At 46.6% G+C, this 21,166-nt stretch overlaps 2 protein-coding genes across 5 annotated transcripts in view; one reads left to right on the forward strand and one right to left on the reverse strand.

The window, feature by feature from the left end:
* LOC114766515 (transcription factor Maf-like) overlaps positions 1-12,371 on the forward strand; it is a 76,118-nt gene extending 63,747 nt beyond the window's left edge. Inside the window, exon 4 of one of the 3 annotated variants that reach the window (XR_003742820.1) lies at positions 6,825-6,901. Coding sequence is in view for 1 of the 3 variants with exons in the window: in XM_028957294.1 (XP_028813127.1) it covers positions 6,825-7,149 (325 nt within the window). In the remaining 2 variants the exon portion in view is untranslated. Of the gene's footprint in view, positions 1-6,824 lie in introns of all 3 variants that reach the window. The other 2 variants (XM_028957294.1, XM_028957295.1) reach the window with 2 other exon arrangements.
* wwox (WW domain containing oxidoreductase) overlaps positions 6,776-21,166 on the reverse strand; it is a 180,551-nt gene continuing 166,160 nt past the window's right edge. The window contains exon 9 of one of the 2 annotated variants that reach the window (XM_028957292.1): positions 6,776-8,008. In XM_028957292.1, coding sequence (XP_028813125.1) covers positions 7,967-8,008 — 42 coding nt within the window. In that variant the 3' untranslated portion in view covers positions 6,776-7,966. Of the gene's footprint in view, positions 8,112-21,166 lie in introns of both variants that reach the window. The other variant, XM_028957291.1, reaches the window with a different exon arrangement.

Consider the following 21,166-nt stretch of genomic DNA (forward strand, 5'->3'; position numbering starts at 1 on the left):
GGTACAGTGTAATGGAACGAGGTCAACCAATCTTCTCAAAACTAATTATGACAACCTAAACACCAGCAGCAATATTGGGCCAATAAAACGGAATTAAAACCTCGTTCCTTTGTCATAATTGCGGGACTCGGCTCAGATATTAAACACCTGGCTACAGAGCGCTGGTGCAGTTTGAGTGCACGCCGCACAGATGCACCACCGCGGCACAGCGGCCGTCGGCTCTTCGTCAGGAACAGATAGCGCTGACGGGGTCAGGGGTCACATTTGCTCTAAAACATTTGTCCTTATTAAGCCCTAACGATGGCTCCGCCGGTCCCCTTCAGGAACGGCAGCGCTGCGGCTCGTTGTAGGTCAGACGGTGTTGATAACGGATATTGGTGTTGAAGGCTGAGCCGCTGCGCGGTGGGGTGGGGGAGTGGAAGGGAAGCATTAGGTCACAGGAAGTATTATGTGCCAACAGGAAATAAGACAGACTCAGGTAGGCGTCCCTCTGTCGCTGCCCTCTGATTGACACCTCGTCCTGAAAATGCGCTGCGCCGGAGATTCGGCTTCCTCAGCGCCCGGTTCACTTGGCCCACGTTCCTGCGTGGCGCGGTTTGTTGGTGCACAGAATAGACTCTGAGCGAGTGAGTTGAACCCCCGGCACGCTCCGGCGATGTGCACCACATTACAGTGCATTTAGCCGATGCTCCTAACCAGTCGCTGTTCACAGGCTCGATCCCCCGGAGCGACTCCAGTGTCCTGCTCAGGGACAATAAACGTGGGACTTTGGGCACTGCGTTCACACTTTGCATGGGGCTTGTTCGTGAGTGTTAAAGGTTAAATGCATTCTCAGAAGAAAAAAAAAACCCACACACCAACAGCAGGGTAGTTTAATTTCTCGCTCCTTCTTGTTTTATCTATTTATGTCAGTTCATTCAAACATGTTGCAGCCTCAAAAAGGTCTTTTAACTGATGAAACTGGGCAGATAACGTCCTAGAATACCTCTGGTCCAATCACAATGCAGGGTCTGAACTGATTGGATTTAAAATACATTGAAGTTATTGTCATTGTGATACACAGCAGCACAGCACACGGTGCACACGGTGAAATGTGTCCTCTGCTTTTAACCCATCACCCTTAGTGAGCAGTAGGCAGCCATGTGGGGAGCAGTGTGTGGGGACGGTGCTTTGCTCAGTGGCACCCCAGTGGGCACCTTGGCAGATCGGGATTCGAACCGACAACCTTCTGATTACGGGGCCGCTTCCTTAACCACTAGCCCAGCACTGCCCCAATAATATTTTCAGCATCTCGAAATCCTTCACCATTTTCTTGGAATCTTGATTTGTTGGTGGTGTGTCCTTCTCCTGGACATCCTGTGTCGGCCACAAGATCAAGGTTGGCCTTTGAAAAAGGCTCCAGGAGCTTTAAGGTTAAGTATTGATTAACTATCAAATGATTCCAATACAGCGACTGATGGGAACCTCAGAGGGCTGTGAATTTACTGTGGAAAACAGCACTCATGGATCCAGCAGGCTTCAAAAACAAAAGCCACCTTTGTTGTTGTTTGTAGAGACCTTCCCTCCCGGCCTCCTGCCTCCCTCCCTCCCTCTCGTCTGGGTGCCGTCTCCCAGATCGAAGAGACGCCAGTTCGCTGGAGTGGCCCGGGTCGGGATTAGCTGCCCGGTAGTCGGGTGCCGGGCCTCCCTCTCACCCCCACTTGAGCGGCTGTAATCAGTGCTGCTCACATTGACCGAGCCCTGTGGACATTGATGTCTGTCTCACACTGTCCATCAATTGAGAACCTGACCCATCAAAAGGAAGGGGTTGCACATTTCCTCACAGAACCGCGACTTTGCCAGCTATTGACCACCACTTTGATTAGAGAGGGAATGTTGCTGACGGCATCGCAGGTGGTTTGGCATTGACCACCAGGCCCTGAACAGGGAGGGGTCCTTCCATTTTTGGCCAGGTCTACTGCCTCATTACGCTAATGTGGCTCATTTCTCAGATTAATTGTAATGGCGTCACAATTCATTGTATAATAAACATGATCTTCAATGCTGTGTCTTTGTGACAAGTGACAGAGTGCCATGCAGTGCACGAGTATGTGCAACAGAGATGCAAGTTTGCTCTATTCAGTCTAGAATATTGGTCCAAATATCAAATGAAAACACTCATTACAAAATGTAGCATTTGGTTAATAAAATAGTAAAAGGGGAATAAGTATGGACTGCGGTAAACAAGCGAGAACATTCAGATGGTCGTGAGGTATGAGGTGTGGTGGCACATCCTCATTTAGCATCCTAAGTCTCTCAGTCCCGGCCATGATGGTTCGGAGTCTTTTGCACGATTTTAGTTGCTGGAAGAGGCTGTTGTTGGGGTTTGTTTCATCTTGAATAACTTTGATGGGTCCAACATCACTTGATGTTTATGGCCTGCAGAGATGGAAGAGGCGACCTGCTGCAGTGTTCCACCGCCCGGATCACCCTCTGTAGGGCTTTGCGATCCTGGACACAGTTGTTCTTGAACCATGAAGTAAGGTTCTGTGTCAGGATGCTCTCCACAGCGCCCATGTATAAAAGTCTTTAGAATGTCTGGAGACACCCTGAACGTCCTCAGCTGTCTCATATGGTACGGGGGCTGTTTTGCCCTTTTTGCCCAGACCAAGTTGTCCAAGCAGAGGACTGAGTACACACCCTTGTGGAGCTCCTGTGTTGAGGGTGGATTGCAGTTCCCAACTCTCATAACCAGTGGTCTTGCAGTTAGGAAGTCCAACACCCACACACAATCTGCTGTTGAGTCCTAAATCCTTCATCCTGGTAAACAGTCCCCTGCTTCTTGTCCACATGGCTGAGTGCAGGACGTGGGAGATGGCATCCTCTGTGGACCTGTTGGGGCGATAGGAGAACTGCAGATGGAGGAGGAGATGATGGGCTTGATGAGTCTCTCAAACACCTTCATTCAGGCATTGTTTTGGGGTATGGGGACGATGGTGGATTGTTTGAAGTATGTGGGGACCACAGACTGCACCAGGGACACGTTGAAGTAGTTCTTGTAAGAAGTTGTAAATTGTAGGTATAAGAAGTAAAATGCGGGTTCCACGCAGCGTCTCTCCTGATTGCATCGGGTTTAAATACTAATCAGACCACATCTGGCAGGTCCATGTTCTGTTGTCCCCCAGCATGAACAAAGCCACCGAGAGGAGGCAGCAGGACCCATCTGGAGGTCTGCCACGCCTAGGGTTAAAAATATAAGCAAGGGAGCTCGCCTGGTTTCACCCCACATTTCGGTGGAAGGAGGGTGGAGAGGCCGCGGGGACAGGCCGTGGGGACAGAGGAGCCACATTTGGTTTCTTCATCACCTGGGTCTCTCTGTCAACATCACTTTCCTCCTCCTTATTGGCACCGGTTTTCATTTATCCCCGGGACGCCGCCGTTTTGGAGACGCATATTAAGATCGCCTTGCTCTTCTTACAGGTCAGACGCCCGTTTTTTGGGGAAGGGCTACAGGGCGTTTTTGCGGCTGTTATGATCGAAGATGACAAAATTCATTTTTTTTGTTCCATTTTTTTCCCTCTCTGGCTATTTACAATCACCAGTTCCGATTCGTTCTCCCTGAGCAATGCGAATATCTATCTGTGCGGACCATTTCCTTCCTTATTGAACCGGAGAATCTATAACAGGTGATGTACCGTTAGATCCAGCCGAGGCCGCCAGGCAGCGTACTGACAGGAGGAGCGTTGCCGTCTCAGCCACGAACGGTTGGTGACAGAATTGAGTGAATCCCACAATCCAACTTGCTGTCGTATGACACAGTTATGAAAACCACATGTACAGTTTTTAAAATCTAATTCGAGCTTATTGTCATTTCCACCTGTGATTGTTACAGTGATATTTACCATATTTACTTTGATGTAGTTGAATGTGACAGTTTCCAGAACCGTTGACTAGCATTGCAGCCTCTATTCCGTTTCAAAAAGGGACCAAATCTCATCTGACCAAAGTCACCTGCTCTGTCGGCATCTTTCCCCCCCCTCACCGTAGTATTGATAGATGAAGATGCAGCACAGATGCAGGGTTTCTCTCACGGAAAACCGTTTCACCCAGACTTCAAACATTCTCAAGGCTCACGTGTCTCATGGCCTCACACCTCCAAGGTCACGTGTTCTGCTCCGGGTCCCGTTTTCTTCCAAAGGCCTGTACACTAGGTGGATTGGGATGGGGTGGGGTGCTAGTAGCCTAGTGGGTAACACACTCGCCTATGAACCAGAAGACCCAGGTTCAAACCCCACTTACTACCATTGTGTCCCTGAGCAAGACACTTAACCCTAAGTTGCTCCAGGGGGAGACTGTCCCTGTAACTACTGACTGTAAGTCGCTCTGGATAAGGGCGTCTGGTAAATGCTGTAAATGGAAATGGTTTGGCGATTGTAAAATGCGCCCTGTGGGGGGCTGGCAGGGTGAAACCCTCGGATGGGCTCCGTCTGAGTGACTGAGATTCTAAACATGCGTAGGGTCACATGCGCATAATGGAACTGTTGATTGCGTCGATCCGCTGATTCCAGACTCAGGACTGTTCTGGATTCAGGCAATATGCTATGTGACCATTTTATAGTGCAAACCGTGCAGGCCAGAGCCGAGCGGGGCCCTGTGCGATTTGCAGTGGGAGATCTGCTATCTCTGCTCAGGCCATTTGCAAACAATGCAGCGTGTGACACCTGGCCGCCCCAGAGAGACTCCATCAGTGTTCCCACTTTATCGCCTCCTGTTCTGGATCAAGCCTGGCCCACTGGTTTATCTGCACACACACACACACACACACACACACACACGCTTTAGAGCCTCTTCAGGTTTACACGTTGCACATCATTAGCCATACTCCCTCAGCATTGGGCAAATAACATGCGCTTCTCTCTCTCCCCCTGTAGCGCTGCCTCCCTCCCTCCCCATCTCTCTCACCAGCACATCCATTAAGCAGTGACACTTTTACTGCCCGCTCCGCCGTACTTCCTACTCTAACGCACGGGGCGGGGGCGAGGGATTATAAACCGGACTACAGACTGACGCCAAGGGAGGAGCGTCAGGCACGAGATCAGCCGGTGTTTTAACCCGCAGCGCGTTGCTGGTTCCCACTCTGCCTGTGCGTCTCTCCCACGGGCAGGCGGAGTGTGAGAAGGCGGCGAGATAAGACACCTGCACTTGCGGTACATGCGCTGCAACATGTGTACACTAACATTACACAATCCGATCAGAGCAGCGGAGGGGCAGTCTGCGGGTTCCTGACCACAGAGCGCCTCAGGTCCTCTGTTAGAGGCGCGCAAAGCATCGTATTTATCAAGTTATCCATTTTATCAATCTCCCACTTTCATGTTATGTGACAACTGTCAGCCTATTCTGTTATATTTGGATATTTGGGGCTGTTTGAATATTTGGGGCTGTTGCCCTTACATTGTCCCACCCAACATAGGTTTGTGGATCCTGTGCATTCTTTTAAAGGGCAGCTGAAGGCCCACTTATTTATTCATTTAATTTTTTTGTCCTTTTGAGTTTTTGTACTGTGTGTATTGCCTATATTTTGATATATTTTGTTATTTTAAAGCACTTTGTGCTTTTATTGTTCCTGAAAAGTGATATAAAATTTTGACTAACTTATTAATAAAAATAATACATGTATATGTGCACTCTGCATGCTCTACAGTAGCGTACAGCAGAGCTCCCCATATCAGAATATGTAAAACGACCCCATGATCCCATTCAACACATCACAATTCTCCCAGAATCCACTTCCACTCATATATTTCATACATGGCAGATGCTGATAACAAACGTCACCTGATGTCCATCCTTAAAACAGTGAAATTCATCTCCACAGCCGTGCTTGCCAGCTGCAGACAGATTTTATTCATCTTTTTTTACGAACGGAACCGCATCGTTTTCTTATTGCGTGTTATCGGTATTTTTTGAAGGGTGGGATGTGCTTGGCAGCTGGGCCCGCCGCGCCGTCAGGCTGCCGAGAGGGCGCTTGTTGTGATCCGCCGCGTTCGTCCACCTCTCAGATATCGATTCACCCGACTGGCCAAGCGTGGCGAATCGGGTCAGCTCCGTCTTATGATTGGTTGATCCGCACGTCAATTACTCTGCTGGAGCGAGTAATGTGTCTGACAGGGGGTTTGTTTATGGAGTTGTTCCGGGTCATGGTCAAAGCGCAGCACCCCGAGCCGGACTCCTGAGGCCGCGCTCGGGGGTGTGGGTGGGTGGGGTCCTTGGGAAGGGGGCAGCCGCATGCATCAATCCATTTAATCTGGGATAAATCAGTACAGGAACATACAGCGATGCTTTACTTTCTAAAAACATTGTGTGTGAGGAGGGGGGGACTATACAATAAAATGCAGTGGTTTTTAATAAAACATATTTTTAATTTGTACTTTAATTTGTAATCTTCATTCACTTATATCATGATTGTATTATGATATATGTCCTGCAAACTATCGGGTACTGCAGAGTCGAGTGTTTTGTGAAGTCATCATTAGTGTGGGCAACATTTGAATGTTTTATCACAGTGGATATAGATGTTGCTGCTAATGTACAAAACCCACCTTGACCAAGACTCTTGGATTGAGCAACACCCCTGACCACAGCATGTCATTGGAATTATGTATTCAAGTTATTAACACAGTTGTGAACACATTCTAAAATCGTGCTAAAATGAGATTGCTGACTATTACTGTGGTGCTGTTCATATCTGGTCCTGGTGCATGGTGAACCCGAGTTTAGTACAGGAAGTGTGAGACAGTTTTACGTAGAAATGACTTTATTGGGTTTTTTTTTCTCTCTCTTTACAGAAATGGTAACACTGGAATGCAGATCTCGCCGGACCTCCCCTCACGCATGGCACCAGGACTGCCGCAAAGCACAACCACCTCCCCACAGGAAAACCCTGAAGAAAAAGCCGCAGAAGCCAGACGCTCCCGTTATCCCCCACTGACCGACTCCTCCTCCTCCTCCTCCTCCTCCTCCTCCTCCTTCTTCTTCAGCGGTTTTCCTGCCTCCTTGTACAACTCAGTAGCAGACAAACACACGCGATCAAAAGCGAACTGGGAGAGGCTGTTTTCTTCAGGGTTTAAAACTGTAGCGCATGTTTCACGACAAACTACAGAAAAAATTTAAGACATCCCTCAATACTCCTGGTTACTATGGACACCGTCTGAACCCCGATTAACCCCTATAATGCTGCTTCATTGTAATTAACATTAGCGTAGCACTTTTTAAAGAAAAAGAAGAAGAAAAAAAGAAATACTCGGTAGTTGGGCGTTCCACGTTCTTTAGGCTGAAGCTGGGCGCTGAGTTATTATATGATGTCCGGTTGTTTTAGCGTTTAGCCCAGCGCTCACTGTAAATGATGTACAGAGTAGCCGAGCTCTTCAGGCTCCGTCTTAGTCAGTAAAGTTGTCACATATGTATATATAATATATATACATATATATATATATATATAAATGGATCGATAACGTGTCTCCGCCTCCCATTTCTATCGTCCCAGTACAGTTAGCACAGCATTTATTTAATATACAGGCAATACAGTTTTGTTGATAAAGTCAGAATGATTGTTTTTTTTTATGTTTTTTTTGCTCTGTGAACTGCAGAGGAAAAAATCATTTTAGAAGAAGAAGAAAAAAAAAGAAAAAGAGTAGAAAGAGTAGGGAGTCCCTGACAGAGGACAGAAGCTGCTGGAAAGTGTGGATATGCAGATCGCGACTGTGGCGTTCACTCTGAGGGACCCGGAGGGTCTCTGCTGCGTGTGAATGTCGGAGCGATGTTCCATGGCACGGTCCCATCGCGGTTCTTGTGTAGTGACGTGTATCATCTCCTCACCGTTCTCAAAGTCTTATTCCAGTCGTGCGCTGCCGACCCCTGACCCCCGACCCTGGACGGGGCAGGTCACAGCGCCTGGGGGCAGCGGACCTCTCTCTCACCAGCCTCTCGCTCAGCTCCCACAGGCTGAGGGCCGAGGACTCGCTCTGGGCCTCTGGGGAGGGCAGACAGCGGAAGCAGTTGTTGAAGTACATCCCCCCCAGGCCTTCCAGCTCCGGCGCCGCCGCGCAGTACACGGTGGTCGCCGCGCCCTGTTGCTGCGGAAACAGACAAGAACATGAGTTTTCTCGCTCTGCAAGAACCTCGCGGCGGAACCGGAGCGCTCTGGACGTGGAGCGCGGCGGCGTGTACATAAGACTGCACTGGCGATATTCCTGCATGCCGCGGTGTAGATAAGAGCAGCGCTCGCTGGAAACGGGCGAGAAGAGCGCACACAACTCCGCTAGTAGACTTAGAGCAAAACAAGCGGCGGCCGGAAATGTAAACAGGATGCTCACGCTCATGCACAGTATTATTACACTGAATCATAAAATAAATTTTAAAAAAGTACAAAAAAAAAAAAAAAAAATCTAAACAAACGGAAAAAAAAAAAAAACTGGCTCGAGGTTTGAACATCATTCTGTTGGAGTTTTGGGGAATTTGGTATAAAGTGCTTCCATGTGGGCAAGTGAGGGGCGTCCAGCCAAAAAACGGCCATTCACATGGTGTCAAAAGGGATTTACGCATCAGTGAGTTAATGGAGACTGAACAACAGCCACACACACACACACACACATACACACATACACACAGTGAGTAAATAGGAGCATAAGCTACCATAATAAGCTAATAAAAAGGGGTTATTTTGAGTCATTTGGACGTGAAATTTGGGTGTGATTTGATAAATGGTGGCACGGCTCTGTCATTCGGGGGCTTTGCCGTAATTTTAATAGGCATGTAATGATTTTTCAGGGGTCCGTGTGGCTCAGCCCACTGTTTAAAGCGGCTTTAAACAACAGCGGCGCGTGACAGTAGCTGTTCCTCTCTCTTGCGTATACACACACACACACACACCCTTCATTCACATAATGCAAAGTCAGCCCAACTCGCCAGAGAAGCCACCTCAGCTCTGTGGCGCAGGCGTGTCTAAGACCCGATCAAAACGCATTACCGGCCGGAGGATCACATGACAATGAAGGGCCGAAAAAAAGCTTAAGCCAGAGTTCCTGAGACGGTAGCCGTTCACCCGTCTTCGTCCCGTCCCCACCTTCCGCTTTACTTTACCCACAAAAACACTGAATTACGGAGGATTCATCTGGCATGTAGGAAGAAAGTTCATTTTGACGGCTGGCAGGAAGCCGAGCGCCAAAGACGGGCAGAGGAACGTAGGTTGAACGTAGGTTGGGCGTGGACGGTGGGCGGAGGGTGTTTGGAGAGGAAGGGTGTCACAGAGCGCCACAATTCGCCGACGGCTCGAGCGCCTCTTTCGTGCCCCCCAACCCCCCCACCCTCAGACGGCGGCTTCACAGGAAGTTCCGGGACGAAGTCGGCTTCTGTACGCCACACATGAAATGGGCCTGTTCTTTATCTTCAAACGGCACGGGGGATCTGAAAAGTGCAGGCCGCCGCTCGGAGTGGCGCTCTGGCACGCGCTGAGAGGGCCCCGGCGCCGAGGCGACGCTTTCTAAGGGCCGCGCTACAAAGCCTCCGCCTCATTTGAGGAACCGAATAAACAGCTGCAGCCCAAGCTGGTGAGGCCCGCGACAGAGCCGGGCTTGTTAGAAAGCGTCTGTACACACACACACACACACACACACACACACACACATACGGCGGGAATAAAGCCAAGGACATAGTCACAAATTTGATGAGGAAAGTTCTTGGCTCGGCGCCGTTAAGCCGCGGCGGCGGCGCGGGCTCTTTTGAAGCGCACATATGCTCTCCGCCGCTTTGGTTACTGCGTCAGTAAACACGACATCAAAAAAGGACGCATCTCCGCGCCGCGTTACCTGCTTTTGGAGTGATAAGTTAATACATATTTGAAGGCTGCCATATGAAAGGGGGGGGGGGGCTGCAGACGTCACTCAGCCGTGGCTGTCAGTCAGGAAGCGCGACCGCTCGTCCCCTGATGAGAATTTTCAGAAGCGGCCGCGTTGGCAGTTTGACTTGGAAGAAGGAGGAAAAAAAAACTAAAAACTTGGGCCTTGTTTGTGGCTTAAAAAACTGCCGAGTGGACTCTAATGTGAATCGCCTGGCCACGGTGTAAAGATGCAGGGGTCTCGGCGCTATAAAAAAGGGGTCTGAAGCGCCGAGGGAACCGATGAGACCGTGACTGATATCCCCCCGCGAGGGCCGAGCAGGAAATCACACGGATAAAGAGGAAATAAGCACCTTCAAGCCGGGCCGCGCACAATATTTACCGTTCCTACCCACAGACCCGAACGTCCACCCGCGCCGAGCCGCACCCAGCCACGCCCACTTCATAAGTCACCCTAGTGCACGAGCGGGGACCCAGTTTCGGAGAGTTAATAAATTACCCAGCATTCCCTTCCCTCCAGTTAACGCTGATTACCGGAGGGGGCTGAACTTTGCCGCGTCTCGGTCCACCCTGATAAATACAAGTGGCCACGATGAACCATTGTCCCCGCGTTCACCCCATCCCCACCGCGCTGTGATCAGGGAATCGCTAACAGCAGACGCATCGCGACTCGGCCCGGGCCGCGGGAAGCCGACTGACTATTACCGCCAGGAATGTGAGGCCGGTAATGACGCTGAGAGGGACTAGCGTGACTGAGATTATCCAAAGCTAATGGATCTGCGGTGTAATTTCAGTTTGGAACCGGTGTCCCTTGGCCAAACAACAGATTGAAATGGAGCGGGTGGGTAGGTGGGTATGTGAAGCGCTTTGGCGCGAGGCCGGGATTGCCTCTTTTCTTAAAGGGAAGATTTGGACGCTCTGAGAGATGCCAGATCCTCGGTTCTGTGCGTCTTTGAAAGGCTGGCCGATGGCTTATGGGACTTTACCGCGGTGACCCGCGCGTCCCGACGAGATCTCCTGCCAGACACGAGATCTTCCGCGCCAGACACTTCCCAAATCCCGACCAGTGATCGAGAATCCGGGGCCCCTCAGTTGCCGGATTCACAGACGAGCTCCAGAGTGAGCCGTGGGTAAAAAAAAACAAAAAAAAAACACGCATCTCGTCTCGAGGTGCGGTTATGTTGACATTACGGGGAGCTGAGAGAAACGCCGCCTTGCTGCGAATGCCATTTGACCCCGCCGACGAGATGCAGCACTAACATGCTGAGCCCCCCACCATTTATCAAACACATGCAACACACACACACACACACTTGCAACTTTTGTATAAATCTGTATTTTAACAACAAAAAAAGAAAACGTATTTCTGTCTGTCTGCGGGTTTTTGTGTAATTATTATTGTTAATTATGGATGTGTATGTGTTTCTGAGGAGAAAAAGATGGTGTACAGTTTGTTAACGTCCTGATGTTGACATGGTTCTGTATGCATCTGTTGGTTTTTATTTTTGTACTCTGTACTATATGATGTTTTATTTTATAGATTCAGTTTTTTTTTTAACAAAATGCAAAATACACTTTAGACAATTCTACAGCAATAGTGATAATAATTTACTCTAAGCCAAAGGACTGCTATAATCTAAAACAAATATAATCAATGTCTTCATTGGCTCAGAATATAAAATAACTTAAAACAAATTCACATCCTAGAAATTTAGCTTTAAACCACACCTGCAATAAACAGTGGGCTTCGTGCAGCCTACAGAGCAAAACCGACCTCATACATACTGAAATTATGGCTTTGATTTTGGCTGTAAGAGTGGGAATAAAAACTGGCGTGTCTGTAAAAATGTCGGCAGACAGGAGGAAGTGGGATCAGTTGGTGTTGTTGTGTGTGTGCTGTGTGTTTGTTAAACCTCATGCCAACGATGCTGGCAGACCTAGCAGCAGGTCAAGCCCCAAGCCCCACCCCCAGTGAGCTGGGCGTTTGGTGGGCGGGACCAGCAGATTACCGTCATTCACTAGAACCTCCCCAGAAGACCCTCGTATTCTATAGTTGACGCTGTTGCTTTAGTAGTGGGGTTGACTAAGTGTTACTATGGTGATTTACATGTATCCCATCGCCCTGTGCTCATAGTGTAGTGTAAGTTGAATAGCATCACATGATGTTTTTAGTCTTGGGGACGCTCACCTCACGCAGAATCTAAAGCTTTGGCCATTTTTGGCTAATAACAGTTGTGTTCGGTCTCTTCATATGCATGCTACAAGTTACCAGGTATTGGTATGCCCTAGCACCACCTCTCATTTGACTTTTGACCCCCATAGATATGTAAATAATGAGTAGTGCTGTAGACGAGTCCCAATTATCGAGCATTACTGTAAATATCCTTGTAAATATCTAACAGCTATGCATGCTAATATTCTAGCAAATTCTTTCAGGTACTTTTATAATCCCAGTCTCATATGGCATGTGCTAAAATGTAAAAAAAAAAAAAAAAAAAAACGTGATCTTGAAATGGGGAAAAAATAAAATAAAGCCGAGAGGGTAAAAGACGGAAATGTCAATCCTAAGTGGATGAAAGAGAAGTGAAGACGTGGTGTGTTTTTTCACTATTGTAAAGCTCTTCCCTTTGCCAGTCATCCTCAGTGTGTTCCTGCTCATGTTTCTTGTAACCTGTCTGAACGCTTGTAAAAGTAGGGTTGAGGCAAACACACAAGAACCCTTACGATAAAACACACACACACACACACACACACACAAAGGGCCCAGGAGAGGAAAGATGGAGTTTAAAGCAGCCCTTGCTTTACTATAAACTCAAATTTTAATATAGTTCTTTTCTATCTTTTACTCTCCTCAAGTGCAATGTTTTAATCTTGAATTTCTCGTCTACTTGCCAGGGTCAGTTTGGCGTAGCTACTGCGACTGTGGAGGTTTGCCTCAGCCCTATGCACTGAAATGTACATTTTTATGAAAGACAGAGAGACGACTGTCTATGAGAAAGAAGCTGGACTCTATGAAGGAAAAGACTTTTTTTAAAGGAATGTTTATTTTAAACCCATGACGATCATGATAGTTGGAAGTGTCTGATTTTTAATCTGTGCTAAAGATATTTTAAATTTAATAAATAATCATTGTAACAAGACTGACCTGTTGTGCCTTTTATGTCATGGCAGACCACAACTATGACACTAAGCTGAAACATATTTCTGATTTATTAAGTAGAAGAATATATGCAATGCATGTACTGAATATAAACAAAAGGAGGTGGCGCTTTGGATGGAGCTTTTGAAAATTTCATCATAAATGTTCAGCAAGATTTAATAAGGGACTGTTTGCTGGGCACGTCATTGAGCTGATGTGCCTTTGCTGAAGAAAAGCTGTGTGGCTTTCATCATCCTGAAACATGACTTCATCTTCACCAAATCTATTTTCTATCTATGGAATTAGAAACGTGTCCACAATTTCAGCTTGAACCTTTCCATGAAATGCAGGCCTACATGTTTATGTTTATATGTATATGTGACTTGAACAGAAGGTCCTGCATCATCTCCTTCATTGTTCATCCCTGAATATCTTTTTCACCAAATCAACTAGACCACACTGTCCTTGGTTTCTCTATATTCCACCGTTGGTGATGCTTTTATGTATAAACCCTGTATCATTCAGATACGTTCTTACATTATGCACATTGACCAGAGAGCACTGGGTTTTCTATCCTGGCCTTCACTGGTCTCATCATAGTCCTTTATCACCATGCCATTTTTTATTTAGTCTTGCACCAGATTTGCTTTCAGTTAGCCACACCCGACCGCCCCTAAATAGGGTCTGTGCACTCATTTGTTTAACTGCTTTTGATTAATTACCATTATTTCAAACACACTGTTACGCCATAATTTTTCCTCAATCTAGATTTGATCTAGAAACAAGTAAGTAAGTATCCACCCCCGATATATGTAAATAAAATGATTATTATGGTATAGAACAGGTTTCTGAGTCCGAGTTGACATTTGGATCCTTATTGGATGATGCTAAATGGAACATTTGGCTTATTTTCAGTCTTAGGGCTCCAAGAATGTTCTAGCTGCAGCTAAAATCGGAGCTCAGTACAACAGCGCCATGCCTACAAACTCCATCCTGTTCCCGAAACTTCCTCGGAGTTCGGCGGGGTTCAATCACGCTCCCGTCTGGCGGAGGAAGGGTTAACAATGGCAGTGGCAGCCCAAGCTGCACCTCTCTCCAAATGAGTCATCCCTCCAAATCTCCCCTCCGAAAGCCACAAAGAGCCAATCCCACCAGCCATTTACACAGCTCCGCCGCCTCCCCACTCCCCCTGCACCTTTTTTGTCCGCTTTTCTGTTTACCTTAGCACTCAGGGGCTGTTCGGGGCGCGAGCTGACAGCCCATCAGAGCGTGCGCGGGCCAGCTGCGTGAAGCGACCTGGCTGGCAGATAAACAGCCTGCTGGTCCCATTCTCTCTGCCCAATCAACCAGATGCCAAGAGGATTTCAGCCACAAAACGCACTCCCTGCACCGCCTTCCCGGCAAAACAGCCGACCGCACTCGCTGGCCTTTCTGTTAGGGCGACGTACTTACGGACCCGAGATCGGGTGTGGGATCTTTCCCCAACTCCATATCAACTCGACTCACCAACTTCACCATGAACTTGCATGAGTGCCATGATACGATGTAATCATGATAATAACAGGATGTTATTTAAAAACAGTTTTTTCTGAAAATATCATTTCCAATAACATTTTTCTATAAAACACACACCTTCCCATTGAACAACAGTCTGTCTGTCTCTCATTCCCTGTCGCCGTTCACCTCTCTCCCTCCCTTGGCTGCCACCACACATGGCCAGGAGAGGACAGTGTGAATCAGTGATGATCGATGCCTGCCAAGGACATGCAGCAAATGAAGCTTCATGATTACACTCTCTTATTCCCGCGTCAGGGCCATAAGGTAGCAGGACCTTGGCCCTCCATATGCATTAAATCCTATTAAAATTGTCTTCATTATAACGGCTGCTCCGGTGTAATAGTGGCGAGAAGGCGGCCGTCTCCCCCGAGTCACATTACGGAGATGTGGAGCGCTCGCTCGCCCCATTCCAACAAACCCATTTCCACACTTTCAAGGGTGAGTAATAATGGTGTGTTCAAAGGTGTAGCACAAATGGCTCAAACCCTGTTGACTCCCAGGCCTGGAGGAGAGGCTCACATGTGTTTTATTAACAATGAAGATTTGGTCATTATTTGGTGAAAAGGCAATACTCGCCGCCTACACACACCAGACGAGCTGGGGATTTAGAGCCAAATGCAGTGACGAAGAGATCAGGTCTACGTCTGGCGGCTTTATTTACTGACACTTGCACCTATTTCTCATGGCAATTTACACATATTTTCACTCAATGTGTTTCCTCCACCCCAACAAAAAATCGACATTGAATACCACCTAAATGCAGGGAGGTGGGAGGACATGCCTCCCTAGTTCCCAGTATAGTTACCTCCCGCTGCCAGCTCCCTCTAAATTAATTCCAAAGTATTATTTTCTGTTTAAAAGTAATATAATATAAAAGTGATAAAGGCTGAGTGATCAGCCTATGGGGTTCATTTGAACTAGTGGTGTGCATATTTTACATTTCTTTTAGCCGTATTAATGTCAGTGATGGCCATCAGAAATGCCCCAATCGGGTTATTGTATCCTATGGTGCTTTATGTCTTCAGGATATACAGATGTAAGCAGGTACAAAGTTTTATGTCTGTGTGTTGTAGCGAAAGGTCTACCCACCCAGCCCTTGTGTAGGTATGTTTTGACACCCAGAATATGAACTTTAATTTAGTTTTTTATTGGCTAAGTTTAAAAAAAGTGTATGATTGACAGCTGTCACACACTCAACCACTGGATTTCTGTATGATTTAACCCCTCTCCTGACAATAGGTTGCATGATCACGTGTAGCACAGTGTCCATCTCCTCCTTTTCCCTTCTGTTTTCATCCCTTCTCTACATCAGCAGGCATGCTGATTAACTCACGTGTTCTAATGTCAGGATCTTTTTGTATTGTCAGTGTTGTGCTCCCGATTGCCCTGATTGTTCTCATCTGTAACGTGTTATAAATGTGTGCCCATTGTATCGTGCCCTGGTTGGGTCATGGAGTCTTGTTTTGTGCTGGTTTTTGATCGAGTTATGTGTATTAAACCCCCATTTGTTAGTCGTGCGAATGCGTCCATTCTTCCACCACTTTCCGTGACAGTGAACTAATGAAAGTGACATTATTCAACACTCCCCATATGCTACATCTTATATAATTGCATGAGAAAATGGCTCTTGATGTCTGTTCTAATCATATCGTATTCCAAAAAATCATTGTCACCTGCCTAAAAAAAACATATTCTTTACATTTCATCACTCATAATAAAAAATTGTATTTTTAATTTGGTATTTCTCTTATCATGACAGATACGTTGTAGGGGGCGATTAAACGCTAACCTGTGATGCTGTTAGAACGGATGGCGGTGGCTGCGGCCCCCGATTCGGTGAGTCCCCGCTCAGACGGAGCTCGTCGGGGAATAAACAACAGTCAAGTGACAATCACTCATCAGTCACGCGCTCAGCATGGCCCCCCACCCACCAATCGCTCTGCCAAACCGCACACACAGATAAGATCAAGTGTGTGTCAGTTGTCAAGTGCCTCCTGTCACACTTCAATGTGGGATGAAAATGGAGGGAGGGACGGAGTGTGAAGAGGAACGGGGGGGTGGGGCGTCTGGGAGAAAGGAGGGGAGGTGATGGAGAACGTGGGGCGGTTAGAAGAGTCCGGGCGGGGGGTGGGAAGGAGGGAGGGTTAGGACACGAGGCACCCGAGAGGAAAACGACCCAACTCAGAAGGACTTGTGCAGTCACTGTGAAACTATCTCATTTTTATCTTCCGGAAGGACTTCCGAGGTGATCCGAGGAACGTAATTATTTTCAGCTAATAAAAGCAACATATGCTAAGACAATAAAAGCCCTTATTGGACATCTATTCATTAAAACCCGGCTGTAAAAGAAGGGGGGCAAAATCTTGTGTGGGGATTAGATTTAAAAGGGTTTTCTGAATTTGAAAATCGGCTTAGATTTCTTTTAAAGTGGTGATGTGGGTCCATGTAATAATGTAAAAAAAAAGGTGGGGGGTAGGGCGAATTAAAGATGAGCTGGGGGTGGGTTTATTGGGCGCGTGTGCAACGTTCAGACCTCTTTGAAGGGAGGAAATGGCTGCTATTTAACCCTGCTTATTAATTTTCGGCTGCAGGTAATGGCTGCCGGTGGGCAGGGCAAAACAATGCTGACAAAGAGGGGGGCGTCGCCAGGGCTGGGGCTGGGGGTCAACGACCTCGGAGCACCTGCACCCACTTCAAATACCCAGTTTACTTTGTTCAGACTAAGATTGGCCAGGAAGGAATGGATTTGGGGCTCTTGAGAGAGGAGTAAAACAGACATGAAAGGGGTTGAAGTGAAGAAATCTGAAAGGGTGTAGGGGCTGCGGTGATGGAAAGGTGGCAGTAGAGAGTCGCCAGGGTGGGTGGTGGTGCCACCACAGCAGATCTGCCAGGCCGGATATTTAATAAAGGCACACACACATATGAGCACCTCTGCCACCGCCAGGCCGTTAATTAGTCTCCGAAGTGGCTCCGTGCTGAGAGACTGCAGAGCTCGTCAAGACAGATTCTCTCACACACACACACACACACACACACCTGTGAATACTCTCCTGTCACAGACAGACTCATTAGAGGAGCCAGAGGGGTGTCTCTCCAAATGAACTCATCATCGTAACACGGAGCTCAAGTTCACACATTTACATACAAACACACATCAAATCATAACACTCAGCTGAAGACAGGTTCACACACAAACACACACACTCTGAAAGCGACAAGTTGAGCACAATCCATCACATAACACTAATTTAGACACACACACTCAAAATCATCACGAGTAAAATCTAATATTTATACACACACTCATCTAACACTGACCAGTTCTCATATTAACACATATGCCACACAACACATTCATACACAGAGTGAACACACACATCCAGCATACATGTGTGAAATCAGCTATTTAAATTTCTTCAGCTGTGGTCATGTGACCCTCCTCAGCTTTCTCTGTGAGACACAACAAACACAAGCTGCAGAGAACGGGGGATTGTTAAGTTAATGAACTGAGGAAATTGTATCCTTACATTTTTCTATTCAGCGATCTGGTGGATTATAATGGAGCGCTGGCTACAGATCTGTCTACAGAAAAAGCCAAAACAGCCCGATTGTCCCCGCACAATAAGATCATCTTCTGGCTCATTGTTATGGTAAATTACAGAAGTAATACATTATGCATGTCTCCAACGGTACAATCAGGAGCAATTGTTCGATTTGTAAAGGCAGCATAATTACACCAAAACGCCACTCTGAAAAGGACAGTGCAGAGGAATAAAATGGCGAGTTGAGGAAACTGTTTTCAAACTGTGTGTAATGATCAGACGGAGGCAGCCCAGGAATCATAACCTCCATCAAATGAGCCCCAGGAAGTGTGTATTACAGATCCGCATGCAAATAATATACACACACGATCAGCCACAGACAGCTAAAACCGATGTTGTTGTTAAAATGGCACCTGTCTAAGAAAAAAAGGACAAGTGCAGGGACCGGAGTGAGAAGGGGCACTGGTGTTGATGTTTATACCATCACCGGCTTTCGAGAAGAATACAGCATGTGCTGAAAAATGCGTTTAATTGAGCCTGGTTTCCCAAAAGTGGTCCAAGGAAGGACAACCAGAAAAGCAGCAGAGAACATGACCGGCAGCACGCACACATGCAAGCAAGCGCTGTTGCCAGATATTTACTTTACTTTACTTTATTTAGCAGACGCTTTTATCCAAAGCGACTTACAAGAGGAAGACACCAACAATTCTTGTTCGATTTCTATAGAATATTGAGTTTACAAACTGAGAGCCCTGATAAGGCCTAACTTGTCAGTGAAGAGCATGCTCAGAGATTGTTAGGTGCTAGACGAAGAAAAAATTATAATGTATATATACATTTTTGTATTGTTTTGTGCAATGTGTACGCATGTGCGTGTGTAAGTGTTAGATTTGTCTGTAATACGTTTTGAACAAGAGGCATAACATGGGTGTATTTTGGCTGATTGAAGATGAGACGGGCTGCCCCAACTATGAATATATATTATTAAGAGGAAGGTCTTGAGCTGTCGTTTCTCAGTGACTGAGCTGTTCTGACCTCGAGGGGAAGTTCATTCCACCACCGAGGGGCCAAGACGGAGAAGAGTCTAGATGAATGTCTTCCTTTTACCTTCAGAGATGGAGGGACCAGGCGAGCAGTACTGGAGGCTCGGAGTAAACGAGGTGCAGTGCGATGTGTAATAAGGGCTTTGAGGTAGGATGGTAGACCAGCTAGAAGGGAGTTACAGTAGTCCAGTCGTGAGATTACTAAGGACTGAACCAGTAGTTGGGTGGCCTGGGTTGACAGATAAGGGCGGATTCGTCTGATATTGTAGAGAAGGAATCTACGGGAAAGATTGCTGATGTGAGTTGAGAAAGAGAGTTGGTTGTCTATTGTTACACCAAGGTTGTGGGCTGTTGCAGAAGGAGAGAGCTGCGAGTTGTCTAGGTAAATAGCAAGATCCTGATGTGGTGAAGATTCTGCTGGAATGAATATTAGTTCAGTTTTGGTGGGATTGAGTTGGAGGTGATGGGCTGCCATCCAAGACGAGATGTCGGTTAGACATGCAGAGATTTTGGAAGCAGCATGTAGATCAGAGGGAGGAAAGGAGAAGAGGAGTTGTGTGTCGTCAGCATAGCAGTGGTAGGATAATCCATGTGAGGAAATGACCTCACCAAGTGATCTCGTGTAGAGGGAGAAAAGGAGAGGACCTAGCACCGAGCCTTGAGGGACACCAGTGGAGAGTCTACGTGGGGTAGAGGTGGAGTTTGGAGATGACCATTGCCTGGACGAGGAGCTGCGTAGCCTGTTGCGAGAGAAAAGGCCTAATCTTGCGAATTTTGTAGATATGTTACTGTTTCAGCGCACCACAACACACAAAAACTGCTGAAACTACCCGTGACTGCTTAACGTACTGAAATGGAAATTGCGTTCCATAATAGATATGCCTCATCCTTCAGGATCACACTCACTAACAAACCAAATGTGAAGATAGTTAATCATCGCTTTTTAAATGGGCAAATTAGTGAACCGCTAGCATCCCCAGTGAGCAACAGAACAATAAAATTATCCCTCATCCCCCAAATTTCATGTCTCAGCAACAGGATGCCTTTGGAAGTCTTCTGGAGGCTAAACATCAACTAGTCACAGCTCTGTTGTTGGTACAGGGGCATTTAGTGGCACAATACAAAGAAGTAGGTGTTAATGTTTCTGCTGATAAGTGTGCACTCTATATTTATATATTAAAAAAATTCTCATGGTCTACCTGACACATGCATATTGAAGCTGAAGAACAGGAACCTGTAAAGGGCATTTCGAGATAAAAGCTTGCCTAGCTGGTCTAAACAGCATGGAAGACACTCTGCCGGTAATTTCTAGAAACTTTAAACTCTTTACAGTTGTGTGAAAAAAGCTTGTCCCATCTCTAATTTATTACTATTTTAATGTGAGCAACATTTAAATGTTTTATATCATCAGATAATATTAAATATAGGTCAATAATAACACAAGTAAACACAAAATGTGGTTTAGTGAAAGACTTTATTATTAAGGGAGATAAAAAATCTCAATAGGATTCATACCAGGACTTTGTCTAGGCCACTCCAAAGTCTTAATTCAGCCCACCAGAAGTGGACTTGCAGGTGTGCTTCGGATCATTGTCCTGCAGCTTATCCAAAGTTAGATTCAGCTTGAAGTCACAACCAGATGGCCGTACAAAAATCCTTCAGGATTTCTTGGTAAATGGCAGAATTCATAGTTCCATTTATCACAGCAAGTCTTCCAGGTCCTGAAGCAGCAAAACAGACCCAGACCACCACACTACCACCACCATGTTTTACTGTTGGTATGTTATTTCTGAAAAGTGGTATTAATTTTATGCCAGATGTAACAGGACACTCACCTTCAAAATAGTTAAAACTTACATTTACATTAACATTTAAGGCATTTGGCAGACGCCCTTATCCAGAGCGACTTACAAGGTGCTTTTAAGTTACCATTGATGAAGTGATCAGTTCTGGTTCATTAGGACCCCAACTATGAATACAATCTTTTATTCACTCTTGTTGAGGATTCTGTACA

The sequence above is a fragment of the Denticeps clupeoides genome, chromosome 17 (genome assembly GCF_900700375.1).
Source record: "Denticeps clupeoides chromosome 17, fDenClu1.1, whole genome shotgun sequence".
Lineage (NCBI taxonomy): Eukaryota > Metazoa > Chordata > Actinopteri > Clupeiformes > Denticipitidae > Denticeps > Denticeps clupeoides.